Here is a 20,839-nt window from a genome sequence, read left to right as displayed (position 1 = left end):
CTTTTATTACATAATCTTGTATGGATCATATGCTGATACTACTCTTGGTATCAACACTACCAATGTATCGCCCTCCTCTAATGTATCGTACTGATAGTGACAATGCTGACACAGATTAAAAGCTATGCCGATCACAATTAGGGATGTCCGATAATATCGGCCTGCCGATATTATCGGCCGATAAATGCGTTAAAATGTAATATCGGAAATTATCGGTATCGTTTTTTTTATTATCTGTATCGTTTTTTTTTTATTTTTATTTTTTTTAATTTTAATTAAATCAACATAAAAAACACAAGATACACTGACAATTAGTGCACCAACCCAAAAAACCTCCCTTCCCCCATTTCTTTCTTTTGGGGGCGGTATAGCTCGGTTGGTAGAGCGGCCGTGCCAGCAACTTGAGGGTTGCAGGTTCGATCCCCGCTTCCGCCATCCTAGTCACTGCCGTTGTGTCCTTGGGCAAGACACTTTACCCACCTGCTCCCAGTGCCACCCACACTGGTTTGAATGTAACTTAGATATTGGGTTTCACTATGTAAAGCGCTTTGAGTCACTTGAGAAAAAGCGCTATATAAATGTAATTCACTTCACTTCACTTCACTTTCTGTTATCAATATTCTGCTTCCTACATTATATATCAATATATATCAATACAGTCTGCAAGGGATACAGTCCGTAAGCACACATGATTGTGCGTGCTGCTGCTCCACTAATAGTACTGACCTTTAACAGTTACTTTTACTCATTTTCATTAATTACTAGTTTCTATGTAACCGTTTTTATATTGTTTTACTTTCTTTTTTATTCAAGAAAATGTTTTTAATTTAGTTATCTTATTTTATTATTTTTTTTAAAAAGTACCTTATCTTCACCATACCTGGTTGTCCAAATTAGGCATAATAATGTGTTAATTCCACGACTGTATATATCGGTTGATATCGGTATCGTTGATATCGGTATCGGTAATTAAAGAGTTGGGGAATATCGGATATCGGCAAAAAGCCATTATCGGACATCCCTAAAAAAGTGCATATTCCTCTGTCACACACACACACACACACACACACACACACACACACACACACACACACACACACACACACACACACACACACACACACACACACACACACACACACACACACACACACACACATGTTGCATATTCCTCACACACACACACACACACAAATGTTGCATATTCCTCTCACACACACACACACACATGTTGCATATTCCTCACACACACACACACACACAAATGTTGCATATTCCTTTCACACACACACATGTTGCATATTCCTCACACACACACACACACACACAAATGTTGCATATTCCTCACACACACACACACACACAAATGTTGCATATTCCTCTCACACACACACACACACACACACACACACAAATGTTGCATATTCCTCACACACACACACACACACACACACACACACACACACACACACACACACACACACACACACACACACACACACACACACACACACACACACACACATATTGCATATTCCTCACACACACACACACACGTAAGTTTTGTGAATGTTGGAGGAAGGAAGCATAAAAAAAGAGGCCGCCATGTTGTAAGGATAAAGGATTTATTCATGAAGCATCCTCACAAGTTGAGTACATTCTGCTGTTTTAGTGAAAATGTGCTGAAAAGGCATAATTTGCATGTACAGTATGAATAGTACATAACATAATTTGCATGTACAGTATGAATAGTACATAACATAATTTGCATGTACAGTATGAATAGTACATAACATAATTTGCATGTACAGTATGAATAGTACATAATAACATAATTTGCATGTACAGTATGAATAGTACATAACATAATTTGCATGTACAGTATGAATAGTACATAACATAATTTGCATGTACAGTATGAATAGTACATAATAACATAATTTGCATGTACAGTATGAATAGTACATAACATAATTTGCATGTACAGTATGAATAGTACATAACATAATTTGCATGTACAGTATGAATAGTACATAATAACATAATTTGCATGTACAGTATGAATAGTACATAACATAATTTGCATGTACAGTATGAATAGTACATAATAACATAATTTGCATGTACAGTATGAATAGTACATAATAACATAATTTGCATGTACAGTATGAATAGTACATAACATAATTTGCATGTACAGTATGAACAGTACACACATACAAAGCCTTTTATTGTGGCAGGGCTGCATGCAGCAGGATGTCTGGATAAGGCATTATTATTATGATATAATATACGGCATGTGAGGGTTTTTCAAAGTAAAAGAAGCTCAAATAAAAGTGTTTTTGGAGATGAATAAAACAACATAGTGTATGAAGTAGTACGTGATACATGAGTGGATGTTATGTTGTGTGATTAATGTGTGACAAACAAGAATAAATGCTAAGGCACAGTTAATATTTATTTTAACACGAATCCTACTTAATGTGACGTGAAAGTTGTGACATTTCACTACTCTCAGTGGTCACAGAAGACGGCCCACTTCCACGAGACGCAAAATAAAAGATGATAAAGGTAGCGTGTGGAATTGGTGCTCGTGTAGAGTGACAATCTTTGTGATTACGTCTTTACAAAAAGCTAGTCTAATACGTCGTTTAGCCAAGGTAGCTTGGAATGTCACGTTGGGAGAAATCGCTGTTTCAGACATTTCTTTCTTACATATTCATCATAGTACACTGTTACATATTTATTATACTGTTACATATTTATCCTAGAACACTGTTACATATTTATCATACTGTTACATATTTATCCTAGAACACTGTTACATATTTATCATAAAACCCGTTTTGGTGTCAAAGCTTTGGTCATGTTACAAAGAAGTAGTATTTGTACATTGTATAAACTCAACAGTCATCGTGGATTTTTTTGATTTTTTTTAACTTCGCAATCCAAAGAGAGTATTTTGTCGCTGGTCCGAATCCGTATGACACGCCCCAAATGGTGATGGATGCACCCCGAATATGAAGGTTGATTTGTGTCTTCATTATGAAGGCTTTTTTTTTTTTTTACATTGAATTTATGTAACTGATTATTTTAGGTTACAATTTTGTGAACTACATTTTTTTTTTTTTACATCAAATTATGCTGACAATTTCACCAGCCAATGAGGTGTCCAGTTTGAAGTCACGTGACACGGGTCTGGCATAAAAAAGGCAGTTACTGCAAACTTGACACCTCATTGGCTGATTCTGAGACAGGATCCATTGCGTCAGCCCTAATTTACCGGAAGTGAGTTTTGCTTTTTGGAGCAGCAAATTTTTCAGCACTGAATTTTTATACACTAAATTTTAAAACACTGAATTTTTTACACAACATTTTTATGCTCTGAATTTTTTTTACACTGATTTTATTTATTTATTTTACAATGAATTCTGAAACACTGAATTTTTTACACTAAATGTTTTTATACTGAATTTTTTTACACTGAACTTTTTACACACTGAATTTTTTTACACTGAATTTATTTATTTTACACTGAATGTTGAAACAGATTTTTTTTACACTAAATTATTTTATACTGAATTTTTTTAAACATTTATATACACTGAATTTTTTTTACATTTAATCTTTTTTTTTACACTGAATTTTTATACACAGAACTTTGTTTGTTTCAATGATATTGGATTGTAAAAAAAAATGTCAGTTTACAAAATCCAAACGCAAAAAAATCAGTTACATAAATTCAGTGTCAAAAAAAAGAAGTTATTTTCGATAGGTCATAAAAATATCAATAATTATCTATAATCACCGATATAAAACACAAATATCGTGATACAGTTTTCAGTCGTATCGCTCAGCCCTAATCTTGGCTACGTAGCGGAAAGAGAGGGACAAACGATTAAAAAAGAAAGAAGAGGAAGCAGATAAATACAATGATCGTTCTTAGGAACTTGGTACACGGTATACAATGATCGTTCTTAGGAACTAAGTACACAGTGTACAATGATCGTCCTTAGGAACTAAGTACACAGTGTACAATGATCGTCCTTAGGAACTAAGTACACGGTGTATAATGATCGTTCTTAGGAACTAAGTACATGGTATACAATGATCGTCCTTAGGAACTAAGTACACGGTGTACAATGATCGTCCTTAGGAACTAAGTACACGGTGTACAATGATCGTCCTTAGGAACTAAGTACACAGTGTACAATGATCGTCCTTAGGAACTAAGTACACGGTGTACAATGATCGTCCTTAGGAACTAAGTACAAAGTGTACAATGATCGTCCTTAGGAACAAAGTACACAGTGTACAATGATCGTCCTTAGGAACTAAGTACACGGTGTATAATGATCGTTCTTAGGAACTAAGTACATGGTATACAATGATCGTCCTTAGGAACTAAGTACACAGTGTACAATGATCGTCCTTAGGAACTACGTAAGTACATGGTGTACAATGATCGGTGTACGTAGTATACTTATTAAAGGGTAAGTACGGAAGTAAAACGCTCCTTATGCTTATTCAGAGTGGAGAAAGCGCACACAAAAAACAAGAAGGAACAGGAACAGGAACAAATGTGCCGATTAAAGCGACACCGCTAGCGTGACGGTTTGCTGAAAGACCAACGTCTGCTGGATGACCGCTTACTTGCGCCCGAGATCTGAATGAGCCAGCAAGACTTTGGCACTCCATTCTTCTTGTACATCATCCAAACAATCAAACATGTTGAACGATGAGTCAAGGTTTTAAAAATGACACCTCACAGCGTGAACCATGAGAAACTGGTTTAGTTTTTTCTCTTTCTTCGAAGGGTGTTGGACAGCATGATTGTCCTGGTGAAGCCTAGAATCACCTAAGCATAAACCTCAATCGCTGCTGTTTGTTGTGTTCGGAGCGGTAGACACTTGCTGAAAATGTAATCTGGTACATGCCAGGGCGGATGTTTCTGCCACCAAAGTAATCCGCCTCAAAAGTACCATTCTCCAAACTCATCCTTCACCTGCGACAGCATTTCTGCATCCGGGTGAGAGCAGAGCGGGGTTTCCTCCCTGCCGCCTCCCCTGGTGCCAGCCCAATCCCCTTGGCCCAGACCAATTTCAACCCCAACACGGCTGTTGCTTCTCGGGTTGGGCGCGGGAGCCGGACCTGCACCAGTGCCCTCTGGTTTTGTTGTCTGTCATGGCCGCGACAGTGTCGTGTAGACCGGCTGCTCCCAGTGTGTGGGGCTGTGTGACTGCGGCACACTGGCCGGGTCACTGATGGCAGTGTACAGGGGCCTTTGGGTGGTCCCCATGTAGGAGAAGGTGGAGTATAACCCTGCCTGGCTGGAGTGAGCGTAGTAGGACCCTGACGCTTGTTGGTCGGCGTACTCGGCAAACTGAGCCCTTGCGGCCAGGGAGGGGAAGGCAGAGCTGTAGTGAGGGAGGCTCAGCGGGGCGTAGGTGACATGAGAACCGGCTGAATCTGCCTCTGAAAAGTGACCACCAGCACATACGGCCTCGCTCTTGATCTGGGCTTTGGAGGGGTCTGAGCTGGAAGGGGAGCTGTGGTGTTGCAGCTGTTGCTTGGACAGCCAGGCTGCCGAGTGTCCACTGGCCGCTGCCAGAGCTGAGGAGATTCCGTACGGGTATTGGGATGCGGTTGTGGCAGGCGTGGCGGCTCCTGACCCTGCGATCTGTCCGACCCCTGGGTGACCATTGGGGGGTAGGTACTGGTCAAACTCGTTGACATCAAAAGGCTCAATCACCTCGCTGCTCATCTCACCTATGTCGACATTGCCAAAGTCAATATGAGGCTTCACAGGCCCTGTGGCACCTGAACTACCTTCTGCTCCCATCGGGCCACGGGAGATCACACTATTGCCAAAGGCCCTCTTGCCATCCCCGGCCTTCCCAGACTGGGGCTCGGTCTTGGGTGTGGTTGGGGGTGTAGGTGGACTATGGCTCTGACCTGTAGAGACATAAGAGACCATGGTCAGGGCATCCAAATTTAGATAAACTAAATGAAACACTTTGACGGAATACAAGTCGGTTGGGTCGAGGGAGCCGGCAGCCCACCTGCAGCGTGTGGGTGGTGCCTATCTGCCGGAGGGGACCTGGCTCCCCTTGCGAGGGCCACATCCAGATGGAGGCCATTGTAGATGGGTTGGCTGTGCCTGATCTCACCCTCCGAATGGCCGTCGGCATCACTTCCTGACCCGGAACCCATCTTTCCGTTCTTGCGGCGTCGTGGCTGATATTTGTAGTCAGGATAGTCCTTCTTGTGCTGCTTCCTCAGTCTCTCTGCCTCCTCGATGAACGGTCGCTTATCACTCTCGTTGAGAAGCCTCGAATGAGAAAGACTCTGTCATGAGTGTTGTTGGTAGAAATGATTCACACCCTCAGTGTTCTGTGTTAGTATTAATAATGGTACCGATTTTCCATTTACAGTAATGCAGGGTAAAAACAACTATCTAGTTGTTTAGTTTATAGTTTACGGGAAAAACTGCCAGCTCGGTCGGAAAAATGTTCCTGTTAAAATAACAGTCGTACCATTTTGCAATTTTGAGTAATTCATGGCAAAAACTACTGTAAATTTTACGGTAAAAAACTGTCACCTCAGTCACCAGAATTATACAGTTAAAAATAATTGTGTTACCAATTTTCCATTTACAGTAATGCACCGTAAAAACAACAATTGTGGAGTTTACGGGCAAAACGGTCACCTCAGTTGGCAAAGTTTTTGGTACCATTTTTCAATTTACAGTATAGCACTGTGCAAACAACAACCGTGGATCTTACGATAATAAACGTACTGCTCAGAGACCAGAATTTTACCGTAAAAATAGGAGTGAAAGCGTTTTAAAATTTACAATCAGTTGGCGTAACCAACAAATTTCACTGTAAAATTCTGGCGATTGAACTGCCCACAAAATCTACAGTTTTTTTGTTGCCGGTATCAAGTGGGTTCCGTAATGTGCCCTGTAGTCGGCATGATGACCACTTGTCTCACCTCCAAAGCTTCCCCAGGGTTTTGCTGAGCTCGGCGTTGTGCAAGTGTGGGTGCTGGTCTGCCAGTTTCCTCCTGGCCGCCTGTGCCCACACCATGAAGGCGTTCATGGGTCTCTTGACGTGCGGCTTGCTCTTGCTCCCGCTGTTGACGCGCACGGGCACGGGTACCAGCGTCCAGTCGTAGCAGTTGAGCACCTGGCTCACGGCGTCACGGATACCCGCCGTGAAGCGCTCGTCCTCCTCGTCGGATTTCTCGGCGGGGTTCTCGCCCGCTCCGTTGTCCGCGCCCGCCGGCAGCCGTCGCCTGCGAAGAGGCGACTCGCCCCTGCCGGTTGCGGCGGAAGAGCGGCCGGGCGATCGGGAACGACTGTCGTCCGACACGCTCGGACTGAGCTCGACGTCTGACAAGCTGTGCTCCTCTCTGGACATCTTCACGCACCCGCTCGCTGCCAGGTGTGCAGAGGGTGCTAGACCTGTTCCTAAAACTCTCCCTGTTCCTTTTTGTCCCTACGGTTATGCGGTTTTGGGCTGACGGCTGTCGGTGTATCGGATCTTTTCAACTCTGCTAAATTATAATATAAACTGCCAATCTGTCTCTACTCTCAGTCTCCTTTGTAAAACTCTGTGAGGGTTGAACATCAAAGTTCTTTCCATCCGTGTGGTTGGTATCATAGGCGGCTCAGTGCGCACCTTGGACCCCAGTTTCCCTGCTAAAACACGGCTGTGTGCACCAACTGCGCCCGCTGGTCTGAAACCCGCCCCGTGTTTCTTTTGCCGGTGTGTCCCGCGACGGAAATCCAGCTAGTCGGACCTGAAACAGCAGAGAAGAACTCATTGAAATAGAAATAATTCATCATTGTACCTTTAGGGCAGTACTTCTCAAACAGTGGGGCGAAGTATCCATATTTTTATTTGAGAATTAGAGCATAAAAATCTGGTATCAGTGGTATCAATGTTTCAGTATCGATCCGTACATTTTGACCAAAATGATCACAGTTATCATTTTTCTCACAGATATTGTTGACTGTGCTTAAAAAGCACTTATACACACACGGAAATCTTTTAACCAAGTTTTATTTTCACAACCTTAATGTGTTCTGTGTTTATGCTCGCATTTAGGCTAGCTAGCAATTAGCATGCTCTGGGAAATGAGAAGAATCCTTAGGTTGTTCAACACGTGCTAAGGAATCCCGCTTTTACAATAACAAAAAACGTAAATGATAATAGTAATTGTCTGGAATTTTAGCACGGTTTGTCATTATACAGGTATCGTAAATTCCGTATTATGAGCTACGCTTTGAAGCTAGCGGTTTATAAAACGGTGCGGGTAATTTATGGATTTTCCTTCGCTGAAGGCCATAATGTTTTATGTTAAACAGTTTTAATTAAAAACAAGCAGAAACACTAAAAAGGTGTGTCGTTGTTGTTTGTGCTGTGGTGCCGTCTTTTGGACCAGTTTGCTCACTGCAGGTGCCGCGGGTTTGAAAATGTACTTCCTGTTTTAATGCTTTGAAACGGGAGTAAAATCCTCCACAGCGTTTCTACTCGTGTGGATTCTTCATTCATCAGTCCAAGCAACGTTTGTCAGTTTTACAATATAACTAAAACTATTCGTACTTACTAAAGTGTCCCATGTGTGATGTCTTAGGAGTGTTTTCAGGCATATTTGTACCTGCTATCGTAATGTAATCAAGCTAGCGTCGTTAGCATTAGCTAATATGCTAACAGGTTTACAAGTGTCTGTGTTAGTATTATTAACCTACAATGGCATTATTTTTGTATTGTTTCACTTTCACAAATTCCTCAGTAAATTTAGCAAAACGTCAGTGTGGAGTTATTGAGTCTGTTTAGCTGATTGGAGAGCTAGCTTGCGCAGCTAGTGGGTCCATGATTATTGACTGATTGATTGAAACTTGTATTAGTAGATTGCACAGTACAGTACATATTCCGTACAATTGACCACTAAATGGTAACACCCCAATAAGTTTTTGAACTTGTTTAAGTCGGGGTCCACGTTAATCAATTCATGGTAACTGACTTCTGTTTTGTTTGATCAGCCGTTTTACTGCCGTGTTACAGACACCTTATAGTAGGTATGTAAATAAACATTGATATAATATTTCTGTGTAAATAAGTCATTTCGCAACATTTATATCTGCGGCTAATATATGGAACATGTATTTTTCTTCTAACATTTAGTGGGTGTGGCTTATATACCGGTGCAATCTATAGTCTGGAAATACGGTAAGATTTAGACAAACTTTAATGATCCACAAGGGAAATTGTTCCACACAGTATCTCAGTTACAAATGGTGGAAAAGATGGAAAGGACAAGGCAGATATAAAATAGACTAAAAGCCATATAAAATATAACATATATACATAATATTTACATAATATATGTACAGTATAGGATATATACTGATATGATATATTATATTTTGATATCATATATAAAATATATAACAATTACCATGTACAATATTATAGTACCGTATTTTTCGGACGATAAGTCGCAGTTTTTTTCATAGTTTGGGTGCGACTTATACTCAGGAGCGACTTATGTGTGAAATGATTAACACATTAGCGTAAAATATCAAATAATATTATTGATGTCATTCACGTAAGAGACTAGACGTATAAGATTTCATGAGATTTAGCGATTAGGAGTGACAGATTGTTTGGTAAACGTATAGCATGTTCTATATGTTATAGTTATTTGAATGACTCTTACCATAATATGTTACGTTAACATACCAGTTGGTTATTTATGCCTCATGTAACGTACCCTTATTCATCCTGTTGTTCACTATTCTTTAGACATTTGAAATTGCCTTTCAAATGTCTATTCTTGCTGTTGGCTTTTATCAAATGCATTTCCCCAAAAAATGCGACTTATACTCCAGTGCAGGGGTCACCAACCTTTTTGAAACCAATAGCTACTTCTTGGGTAGTGATTAATGCGAAGGGCTACCAGTTTGATACACACTTAAATAAATTGCCAGAAATAGCCAATTTGCTCAATTTACCTTTAACTCTATGTTATTATTAATAATTAATGATATTTACACTTAATTGAACGGTTTAAAAGAGGAGAAAACACGAAAAAAATGACAATTAAATTTTGAAACATAGTTTATCTTCAATTTCGATTCTTTAAAATTCAAAATTCAACCGAAAAAAAGAAGAGAAAAACTAGCTAATTCGAATCTTTTTGAAAAAATTAAAAAAATTATTTACGGAACATCATTAGTAATTTTTCCTGATTAAGATTAATTTTAGAATTTTGATGACATGTTTTAAATAGGTTAAAATCCAATCTACACTTTGTTAGAATATATAACAAATTAGACCAAGCTATATTTCTAACAAAGACAAATCATTATGTCTTCTAGATTTTCCAGAACAAAAATTTTAAAAGAAATTCAAAAGACTTTGAAATAAGATTTAAATTTGATTCTACAGATTTTCTAGAATTGCCAGAATATTTTTTTAAAATTTTAATCATAATAAGTTTGAAGAAATATTTCACAAATATTCTTCGTCGAAAAAACAGAAGCTAAAATGAAGAATTAAATTAAAATGTATTTATTATTCTTTACATTAAAAAAATACATTTACTTGAGCATTGATTTAAATTGGCAGGAAAGAAGAGGAAGGAATTTAAAAGGTAAAAAGCTATATGTATTTTTTCTCTAAAATTGTCTTTCTGAAAGTTATAAGAAGCAAAGTAAAAAAAATTAATGAATTTATTTAAACAAATAAAGACCAAGTCTTTAAAATATTTTCTTGGATTTTCAAATTATATTTGAGTTTTGTCTCTCTTAGAATTAAAAATGTCGAGCAAAGCGAGACCAGCTTGCTAGTAAATAAATAAAATGTAAAAAATAGAGGCAGCTCGCTGGTAAGTGCTGCTATTTGAGCTATTTTTAGAACAGGCCAGCGGGCTACTCATCTGGTCCTTACGGGCTACCTGGTGCCCGCGGGCACCACATTGGTGACCCCTGCTCTAGTGCGACTTATATATGTTTTTTCCCTTCTTTATTATGCAATTTCGGCCGGTGCGACTTATACTCCGGAGCGACTTATACTCAGAAAAATGCGGTTTATGTAACAGTTGCAGCATAAAATAGAGAGTAAATCCATCAGAAAATAGACATTATAAACAAAGAGAAGCAGCAAACATAGAAGGTGTGAGGTAATAGACATCATCTATTGCTGTATGGCAAGGAATGGTAATGGTTACATCCCTAGCCACCTTTGTGCACCACTGAGCAGAAGTTTTAGGACAGTACAATAAAATATATATACTGAGCATTTCAAAGTGAAAATTGCAACAATTAGTGTTAATGCACATTGCGTACACGCCCCCTAGTGTTAATGCACATTGCGTACACGCCCCCTAGTGTTAATGCACATTGCGTACACGCCCCCTAGTGTTAATACACATTGCATACACGCCCCCTAGTGTTAATGCACATTGCGTACACGCCCCCTAGTGTTAATGCACATTGCGTACACGCCCCCTAGTGTTAACGCACATTGCGTACACGCCCCCTAGTGTTAACGCACATTGCGTACACGCCCCCTAGTGTTAATGCACATTGCGTACACGCCCCCTAGTGTTAACGCACATTGCGTACACGCCCCCTAGTGTTAACGCACATTGCGTACACGCCCCCTAGTGTTAAAGCACATTGCGTACACGCCCCCTAGTGTTAACGCACATTGCGTACACTCCCCCTAGTGTTAACGCACATTGCGTACACTCCCCCTAGTGTTAACGCACATTGCGTACACGCCCCCTAGTGTTAACGCACATTGCGTACACGCCCCCTAGTGTTAATGCACATTGCGTACACGCCCCCTAGTGTTAACGCACATTGCGTACACGCCCCCTAGTGTTAACGCACATTGCGTACACGCCCCCTAGTGTTAACGCACATTGCGTACACGCCCCCTAGTGTTAACGCACATTGCGTACACGCCCCGTAGTGTTAACGCACATTGCGTACACGCCCCCTAGTGTTAACGCACATTGCGTACACGCCCCCTAGTGTTAACGCACATTGCGTACACGCCCCCTAGTGTTAACGCACATTGCGTACACGCCCCCTAGTGTTAATGCACATTGCGTACACGCCCCCTAGTGTTAACGCACATTGCGTACACGCCCCCTAGTGTTAACGCACATTGCGTACACGCCCCCTAGTGTTAACGCACATTGCGTACACGCCCCCTAGTGTTAATGCACATTGCGTACACGCCCCCTAGTGTTAATGCACATTGCGTACACGCCCCCTAGTGTTAATGCACATTGCGTACACGCCCCCAAAATAAGCCCCTGCTGTTGAAGAGCTGGTAGTTATTGTGAGGTCCCAGGAGAGCGGGTGTTGGAAGGAGGTGAGACCACAGCAGCACATGTGAGGTCCCAGGAGAGCGGGTGTTGGAAGGAGGTGAGACCAGGAGAGCGGGTGTTGGAAGGAGGTGAGACCACAGCAGCACATGTGAGGTCCCAGGAGAGCGGGTGTTGGAAGGAGGTGAGACCAGGAGAGCGGGTGTTGGAAGGAGGTGAGACCACAGCAGCACATGTGAGGTCCCAGGAGAGCGGGTGTTGGAAGAAGGTGAGACCACAGCAGCACAGAGCTGGGATTTACGCTGCGCGTCTTGGATAAACACCGGCCGGCTGTGGAAATATATGGCTCTCAGTGGCCGCTGTGATGGGACACGGTGCGCTTGTTGCCGCGGCAATTAGCCTCCCTGCCACGACCGTCCAGTCGACAGCGTGTCGCGGGTTCCCCGCCCACTAACGTGCCGTCAATCAGCCTCGCACAACTCGGCGCTTTGTTTAGCCAACTTCATCAACTCCCGTGTTTTTCACTTTCCTGCTGAGAGTTTGACCTCGCCCTTCAGTACACAACCCCTACTCTGCATGGCGAGGAGACCACTACACTTCCCTGCATGGCGAGGAGACCACTAAACTTCCCGTGTTCTGCTCGTTTTGGTACCTGGGATCCTCTTCTTAAAGGAACATTTGATTTCCCGGCGATATCAGGAACACGCACGGTATCGTCAAACCTCCCAAAAGCGCCATTTCAAGCCATTAAATAAACGGTTGTTCAACTTTTCCCACCAAGAAGCACCTCAGAAAACACTCGGCTCGCCAATAAAATACAATAAATGAAAATACAGTAGCATAGTAGGCCTAAGTATTCATTAAAAAACAAGACAGAGGTTTCATTTAACAAGTGCATTTAATATGTTTGGCCACTGTAACATTGCACACAGTTTGAACAGTAACACTGTGTCTGAAAATTCTCATAGTCCATAAATTCCGGATTATAAAACGCAACTTTTTTCCTGCACTTTAAACCCCGCGGCTTGTAAGACTGAGCAGCTAATTAGTGGATTTTTCTTCACTTACGGCCATAATGCAATTCGTTAAAAAAATAAAATAAACAAGCAAACACACTAATAAAAAATAAAATAAAAATCAACCACCGATGTAATGCTAATCCTGTAAATTCTGGAATATAAACCTCTACTTTTTTTCCTACGCTTTGAACCCTGCAGCTTATAAAACAGTGCAGTTAATTTATGGATTTTTCTTCGCTATTGGCTACAATGTTTAGCGAGCAATAGTTTTTATTCAACACAATCGGAAACACTGAAATTGTGTGTTATTGTTTGTGCTATTCCGCCATCTTTTGGATGAGTTTGCTTCACTGCAGGTGTTGCGAGTTGAAAATGTACTTCCTGTTTTAATGCTTCAAGCCAGAAGTAAAATCTTCCATAGCATTTCTACTCGTGTGGATTCTTCATTCTTCAGTCCAAGCAACGTTTGTAAGTTTTACAATATAACTAAAACTATTCTTACTTACTAAAGCGTCCCATGTGTGATGTCTGTAGGAGTGTCTTCGTAGTGTAATCAAGCTAGCGTCGTTAGCATTAGCTTATATGCTAACAGGTTTACCAGTGTCTGTGTTAGTATTGTTAACTTACAATGACATTCTTTTTCTATTGTTGTAAAGTCAGCAAAACGTCAGCGTGGAGTTATTGAGTCTGTTTAGCTGATTGGAGAGCTAGCTTGTGCAGCTAGTGGGTTCATGACCATGACTTCTGTTTTGTTTGATCAGCCGTTTTACTGCCGTGTTACAGACACCGTTTGGAAACAATTAGATGGATAGAAAGTACTTTATTGATTCCTTCAGGAGAGTTCCCTCAGGAAAATTTAAAAAAGGCCTTACATACCTTAATTAATGAAATGAAGGTATGTAAATAACCATTTACTAAATATTTCTGTGTAAATAACTCATTTCACAAGGTATATATAGTCCAGTGTGGCTAATATATGGAATATATATATTTTTTCCTTCTAAAATGTAGCGGGTGTGGCTTAAAGGATGCAAGATTATTCATGGCGTTCGGTTGACGCTCCTTTTCTCCGACTAATGCCGTAAACTTCCCCGGAGCTCTTTGTAAACAAACATGGCGGCGATCCTTTGGGACTTTGTCATTGTTTCAGTCCAAGACGCTTTTGCATGCTAAAAACATCAACACATCAAACCTTATCAGCCACCTAAACAGCCAGCATAATAGATAATAATAATAATAGACATCGGTATCGTTCTTGAGAAGCATGAAGCTATATGGAAAAAAAACCCTCCTTGCATCACACGTTTGTTTTGAACTGTAACTTATAATAATAATTCACCCTTCTACAATATGTGCAATATTACCCTTCCAGTGCAATACACTGATTGTTATTTATTACTCTTGTCTTGTTCTGGATATTGTACAGTATTTTGTATTTCTATAGTATTTTATATATTGTACAGGATTGCTTATTATTTTTATTGGATAGTAGTCTGTTTATTTCAATTGTTAGTTTTTTCTTTATTACCTGTTGTGTCATTTATTTTTACCCCATATTTGTTCCCACTACCACACCTTAAGTTGGAGTCCTTAATCTCGTTATATGCAAATATATTGACAATAAAGTCCATTCTATTCTATTCTATTCTATTGTAGTGTCAACATTAGAACTTTTTTTTTATACCTTTTTGCTCTTTTATTGCACTTTTTTGGCGACGGTATTTTTTAGACTGTGCGGACAATGAGCTGTGAGCCGCACGCAGGACGCCCAACTTCAATGCACTTTAAACCAAGTTATGTACCGTATTTAAAATAATGCTGTCAAAAATAAGGAGTTAACTCCTGTGATTAATCGCACAAAACATGAGTCACGTTCATCTTCAGATGAATCCCAACATTTGTTTTGAGTGCACATGCTGCTGTGGCCTAACCGTGGACTCGGGTGGTCGTCTGCTCGGGGATCGGGTCGGAGGGCAGACGTGAGCGAGAAGACACAAACTGGCAAATGTTAGAAATCAGGGGCCGTACTTATCAAGCTTCTTAGAGTGCCATTTTACACTTAAGTCCTGAGAATTTGCGAAATTTAGTCCTACTCTCAAACTTAAGAATAAAAGCTTTTTATCAACGTTCTTAAGTCTAAGAATCACTCCTACTCTCCACGATATTTAAGAGACCTTCAGAGGTGTCTTAAGTGGTTAGGAGTTGCCAGCAGGGGATGGCACTGAGGCGAGAGAGACGTGCGCCAACGTTCAGGGAGTGGAAGAATGTTTTTTTTTTTTTTGATGACGAGCAGCTGATCAAACGGTATCGTTTAGACAGAGCGGATATTATTTTTGTCACAGATTTAATACTTTTCGATTCCTTGTTGATTTCTGCATGTGTCTGCAGTGGGCTAGTATATATAGAGCCACCCACACCAGTTTCAAATTAGTTGCCTAATTAATGAATTGGAAAGAAAATGTTATGACAGTAGCGTATGTGTGTGGCCGTGAGGTGAGTGACGTCAGTGAGTGTGTGGGCGAGAGAAGAGAGGGAGCGGTAGCGTGAGTGCGGGCGGGGGGACTAGTTTGTTTTGTATTATTTTGTAGTTTATTGTCAAAATATACACTCCCATTGTCCACTTAAATATTTCCAAGATATTTCTTTATTCTTAGACAAGGGATTCCCTTCCGTGATTGGTCATTTCTATGGACACAGAAATGACGTCACCTAAAATTGCGTTTACGGCACATAGTAATGTCGTAATTCAGCTCTGAGTGTGACACTTAAGATTCAGTCCTACACTTCGCTGAAAGTGTGAGTAAGACACTTGATAACTAACTTTTAAGTGCAGCTTTCAGCCAAGAATTTATTTACTCTTGAGTCAACTCTTAGCAGACTTCTTAGGAGTCATTCTAAGAAGCTTGATAAGTACGGCCCCTGAGCTAAAACTGCTTTGAGCAGATGAACGTGATGCATTCAAGTGACCCGCAACATTTTTTAAAACCTTCCTGAATAACAATAACAATAAGAAACGGACAATAAAATTGCATTTAGGTCCAAATTTGTAGTCTGTTTATTTCAATTCTTATTTTTTTATCTTTATTACCTATGTGATTTATTTTTATTCCATATTTGTTTCCACTACCGCACCTTAAATTGGAGTCCTTAATCTCGTTAGATGCAAATATAATGACAATAAAGTCCATTCTATTCTAAATATTGTGGGCCTTTTCATGTTACTTTGAGTTGAACATGAACACAATTCCAATGCACTCCGTCACATATTACACATATTTTAATTTCTTATTACAACGTGTTTGAAAAGAAGTAGGAAGAAGCAAAGCTTACTTAACCCTGCACATTTTAACTTCCAAAACGTATTCGCTACTCGTTCTGAATTTGTAGCAAATAATACATTCCAAACACAACAATTCACAAATGAAATTAATAATATCTCTTTTTTTTTTTTTTTTTTTTTTTTTTTTTTTTAAAGTTAGCAGAATTCTTCCTCCTTGTACTTTGTGAGCATTTTGCAGGCATGTGATTTTTCCGTCTAAAGTCGGAATTCCGTCTTTTTTAATCTCGGGGAAAAAAAATAAAAAATCTCCCGTTTTTCAGTTTTTTTTTCCGACCCTAAATCAAGATTCGAGACGTAGTTTATATTACGCCGTAGTTGATTGGTCGATATGTTCCTTATGACCAATCAGGACATCTGTTATGAATGATGACGTTAATAACGTCATCATTCATAATGGTTACTACGGCCATTTTCCATATGTAAACAATGTCGGTTCTCGAGAGAAAGGACGCTTTATGAGTAAAAGAAATTGATAAACATGTCAAAAATAAGTTTGGATGGGACTGGATGGAAAGGGAAATCACTGATACTGTTGGGAAGAAGGAAGTTACGACTTTGTTCGGTGATTTTATTCGGAAAATCGATGGTCCCGGAAAGGTTTAGTGCACGTGGTGTCATGATAATATTGACTATGGATCACCAGGTTTCAAGGCTTTGGAAGTACATGCGAAACGCCAAAAACATATAAAACAACTTGAAGCAAGGAAAACTAACTTTTAACTAGCTGCTACTTTTGGATGTCAACCCAAAGTGAGCAAACCTTACGGACTTCATCCTTTGTTTACATGGACAACTGCCGTAGACATGGAGAGGAAAGATCCGCCCACTTCAGTTGCAGACAGAGTTGTTAATATTGAGGTCAGCTAAAAAATATTTGCTTGCGAAATACGCACGTTTGTTTTAAATATCAACCAATTATTGCTTTGCGAAATATAAATGGGTTTTTCTAAAAATAAAAAGCCACGTGAAAATATATTATGAAATGACAGAAATTCAAAGAGTCGCATTATTGATTCCAGTTAACAATTTATTTGAAATAAATTTGCATATAATACTATTTTGTAATATTAAGTTCTTATGTAGTCTGTTGAAACTATTGTCAGTGGTGTAACAATCTTGAAGGTAAATATTTTCACACTTGTTTCATGCAATATGTCCTCACATTATTATTATTTCCTACTTTCAAATAGGAGTAAACAATACTAAACATGCTTAATTATTTTCATAAATTTATATCCTATTTTGGCGAAAAGAATGAAATGTTTACATTTGGTATTTTGTTATATTTATCCAAAAATCCAAAAAAGAAGCTACAGAAGCAGAGACCAAAAGGAAAATGCAGGCTGCTCAGAAATGTGCAAGGAAGGCTCATGTTGGAGCTCTCCGAGGAAGCTCATGTGTGAAGGGAACTGAAGTCATGTGGTAATACTGTAAATAAAGTGTAGATAATAACACTGATCAATGTGACACCTGTGAACACAAGATGTAAATATTAGTGACTAAATACTGTTGGGACTGAACCATATACAGTGATTCATTATTATAATTGGGTTATGTATGTTCTATTAATGATGTTTTCATGTCTTTAAACACTAAAATATTTTCTTCAAATGGTGCTGTCTTTGTTCATTTTAGCATGTTAAATTGGTGAAAAACCAGGAGCTTCGGGGGGCGTTGCCCCTCTTGTCCCCCCACCAGGGCACCGCCTTCGTCCCCCAGACCCCCGGAAAAATTTTTCAGTCTTTTTCATTGTGGTCAAATCACATGCCTGATTTTGAGTTTGAACCGTTTTTTTTTTAACGGGATCATATTATCTCGTGCTCATGTGTCATGTCTTTTTATTTGTTCGGACTATAATGTGCAATAATGTTGTACGTGTATATGTATATATATATGCATATGTATGGATATGTGCATGTGTGTGGATATATACATATATATATATAGATACATATTTTCTTTTTTATCTTTTTTTACTATTTATATGACTAAATGATTGTGTAAACACCTTAGGGGATCTGCTCCAATTTCGTTGTTCTTTGAGTTTGAGTTTGAGTTTGAGTTTATTTGGAACATGCAAGCATACAACATGATACATCACAATTTCCAGTTTCTTTTCAACGTGTTCGAAAAGGAGCAGGAAGAAGCAGAGCTTATTTAATCCCACCCCTTTTCTTTACATAACAGTTGCAAAACTTTTTGTTCACTTCCTGTTCACAATTTTTTCACAATAAACTCCATAAGTAATCACAATCAAAATAAATAAATAAATAATAGTAAGAATTTAATAATAATAATTGGTGAAGTAAGTCATATTTCATATGATGAGATAAGTAAGATTACTTTAAGAATGAATGAATGGATGGATGAAATAAATTGAGAATGTTTGTCATGGTTGTTCTTCTTTGTACTTTGTAAACACTTTAAGTTTGAAGAGTTTCTTGAAGTGGATCATATTAGTACATTGTTTGATTGCTTTGCTTAATCCATTCCATCATTTAATTCCACATACTGATATACTGAAGGTCTTAAGTGTTGTACGTGCGTACAAATGTTTTAAATTACGTTTTTCTCTAAGATTATATTTCTCCTCTTTTTTTGAGAAGAATTGTTGTATATTCTTGGCTAGCAGGTTATAGTTTGCTTTGTGCATCATTTTAGCTGTTTGCAAATTCACTATGTCGTGGAATTTCAGTATCTTTGATTCAATAAATAAAGGGTTTGTATGTTCTTTATATCCAACATGATGTATTATTCTAACTGATCTTTTTGGTAACACCGTTAATGAATGAAGTGTACTTTTGTAATTATTTCCCCATATTTCTACACAGTAGCTCAGGTTCTTTGAACCTGTTCACTGTAATAGTGACAATAAAACTCTATTCTATTCTATATTAATTCCATAATTTAATTCCACATACTAAAGGTTTGGAATGTTGTACGTGCATACAAATGTTGGAGGTTCTTTATTTTCCCTTAAGGTTGTACATTCTTGACTAGCTTTGTGCATAATTGTGTGTAACTGCACCAAATCATAGAATTTGAACATTTTAATAATAATAAAGTGTATGTTTCTATTTGAACTGACCTCTTTCGGAACACAATTAGTGAATAAAGTGTACTTTTGTACTTATTTCCACACAATAACTCAGATATGGTCATTTAACAACCATTTGAAGTCAAACTTGACATCACCATAAACACATCAATTCAATTAAATTGATGAAAAAAAAATCAAAAAATCTTGCAATTGGGGAAAAAAAAGAGTTTCTAAATTTCCCCGTAAGATAAAAATCAACTAGAACTAGAACTAGAACTAGAATCATCACCCAGACTGGAAAATGTGCCGACGAGGTCAAAGTTGTTGTTCTTCTGAGCGACGACATAACAAACACTGCAGTCAACAAGCGAGCGTCAATAAAGTGCTAACATGAACACAGAAGTTTATCTTTAAAAAAAAAGAAGCAGACAAAGTAAGAAGAGGAGAAAAAAGTTCTTACTTCAGCAGAGAGGAAAAGTTTGGAGCGTCAGAATGTTGAAGTTGTTCCCAAAGTGTGAGTGCAGGCCTCCCCTCCCAGCCCTCAGATGAATGCAGGCTCTGTGTGGCTGCAGCGGCCCTTAAAGGGCTCCTTGTATGAGGCCCTCAGCGGGGGGAAAAAAGAGAAAAGTCCCAGCAGGGAGGTGAAATCTTAAAGGAACAGCAAACCTGATCCTATTTGCCCTTTAACAAAACACGCCTTCTCACGCCCGATGATGTGCGTAGTGCAGCCCTAAACACGGAGGACCACCCCATCTCATACTGATATCGCTCCGATATATCAGCTCAACAAGAAGTATCGGATGATATCAACTTGCACCAAAGTTCTGCGATACAAGAACTAAATAGGCACACAATGTTGGTCTTTTATTCTATTTTAGTCCTTTTCAAAAGGTAAACATGCTAGGCTATAGGCCACTAGGAGCTAGCAGCTACACAACAGCTAAGCACACCATAGCACACAAGCTAAACATATATAATAAGTGTCTTTTGTTGAATAATATTGCCAAATAAAACACATTTGTCAATTTAAACTCGTAGCAGCTACACAGCAGCTAAGCACACCATACCACACAAGCTAAACATATGTAA

General features: G+C 39.2%; 1 protein-coding gene across 2 annotated transcripts; it reads right to left on the bottom strand.

Annotated features, from left to right (window-relative positions):
- Positions 1 to 1,992: 1,992 nt before the first annotated feature.
- LOC133642749 (transcription factor SOX-10-like) lies at positions 1,993 to 20,339 on the bottom strand. 2 transcript variants are annotated; one of them, XM_062037111.1, is made up of 5 exons: positions 20,211 to 20,339; positions 6,997 to 7,806; positions 6,063 to 6,331; positions 5,830 to 5,955; positions 1,993 to 5,769 (listed from the first exon to the last, which is right to left on the bottom strand). In XM_062037111.1, exons 2-5 carry the CDS (start codon positions 7,422 to 7,424, stop codon positions 5,183 to 5,185), a joined length of 1,410 nt encoding a protein of 469 aa, XP_061893095.1. In that variant the 5' UTR covers positions 7,425 to 7,806; positions 20,211 to 20,339; the 3' UTR covers positions 1,993 to 5,182. The 2 variants fall into 2 exon arrangements, with proteins under 2 accessions (XP_061893095.1, XP_061893094.1); XM_062037110.1 differs by having other exon boundaries at positions 1,993 to 5,955.
- Between the last annotated feature and the right edge of the window lie 500 nt (positions 20,340 to 20,839).

The sequence above is a fragment of the Entelurus aequoreus genome, linkage group LG25 (assembly GCF_033978785.1).
Source record: "Entelurus aequoreus isolate RoL-2023_Sb linkage group LG25, RoL_Eaeq_v1.1, whole genome shotgun sequence".
NCBI classification, from domain to species: Eukaryota; Metazoa; Chordata; class Actinopteri; order Syngnathiformes; family Syngnathidae; genus Entelurus; species Entelurus aequoreus.
The sequence above is the reverse complement of the archived record's forward strand: the minus strand, read 5'-3'. Positions and strand labels throughout refer to the sequence as shown.

What these genes read in the sequence shown, in the direction of transcription:
- LOC133642749 (XM_062037110.1), bottom strand. Translation starts at nt 7,424, where the DNA reads ATGTCCAGAGAGGAGCACAGCTTGTCAGACGTCGAGCTCAGTCCGAGC. An exon ending in ACCCTGGGGAAGCTTTGGAG is followed by an intron (nt 6,332 to 6,996) that starts GTGAGACAAGTG and finishes TTCTCATTCGAG; the next exon opens with GCTTCTCAACGAGAGTGATA. An exon ending in GCACCACCCACACGCTGCAG is followed by an intron (nt 5,956 to 6,062) that starts GTGGGCTGCCGG and finishes ATGTCTCTACAG; the next exon opens with GTCAGAGCCATAGTCCACCT.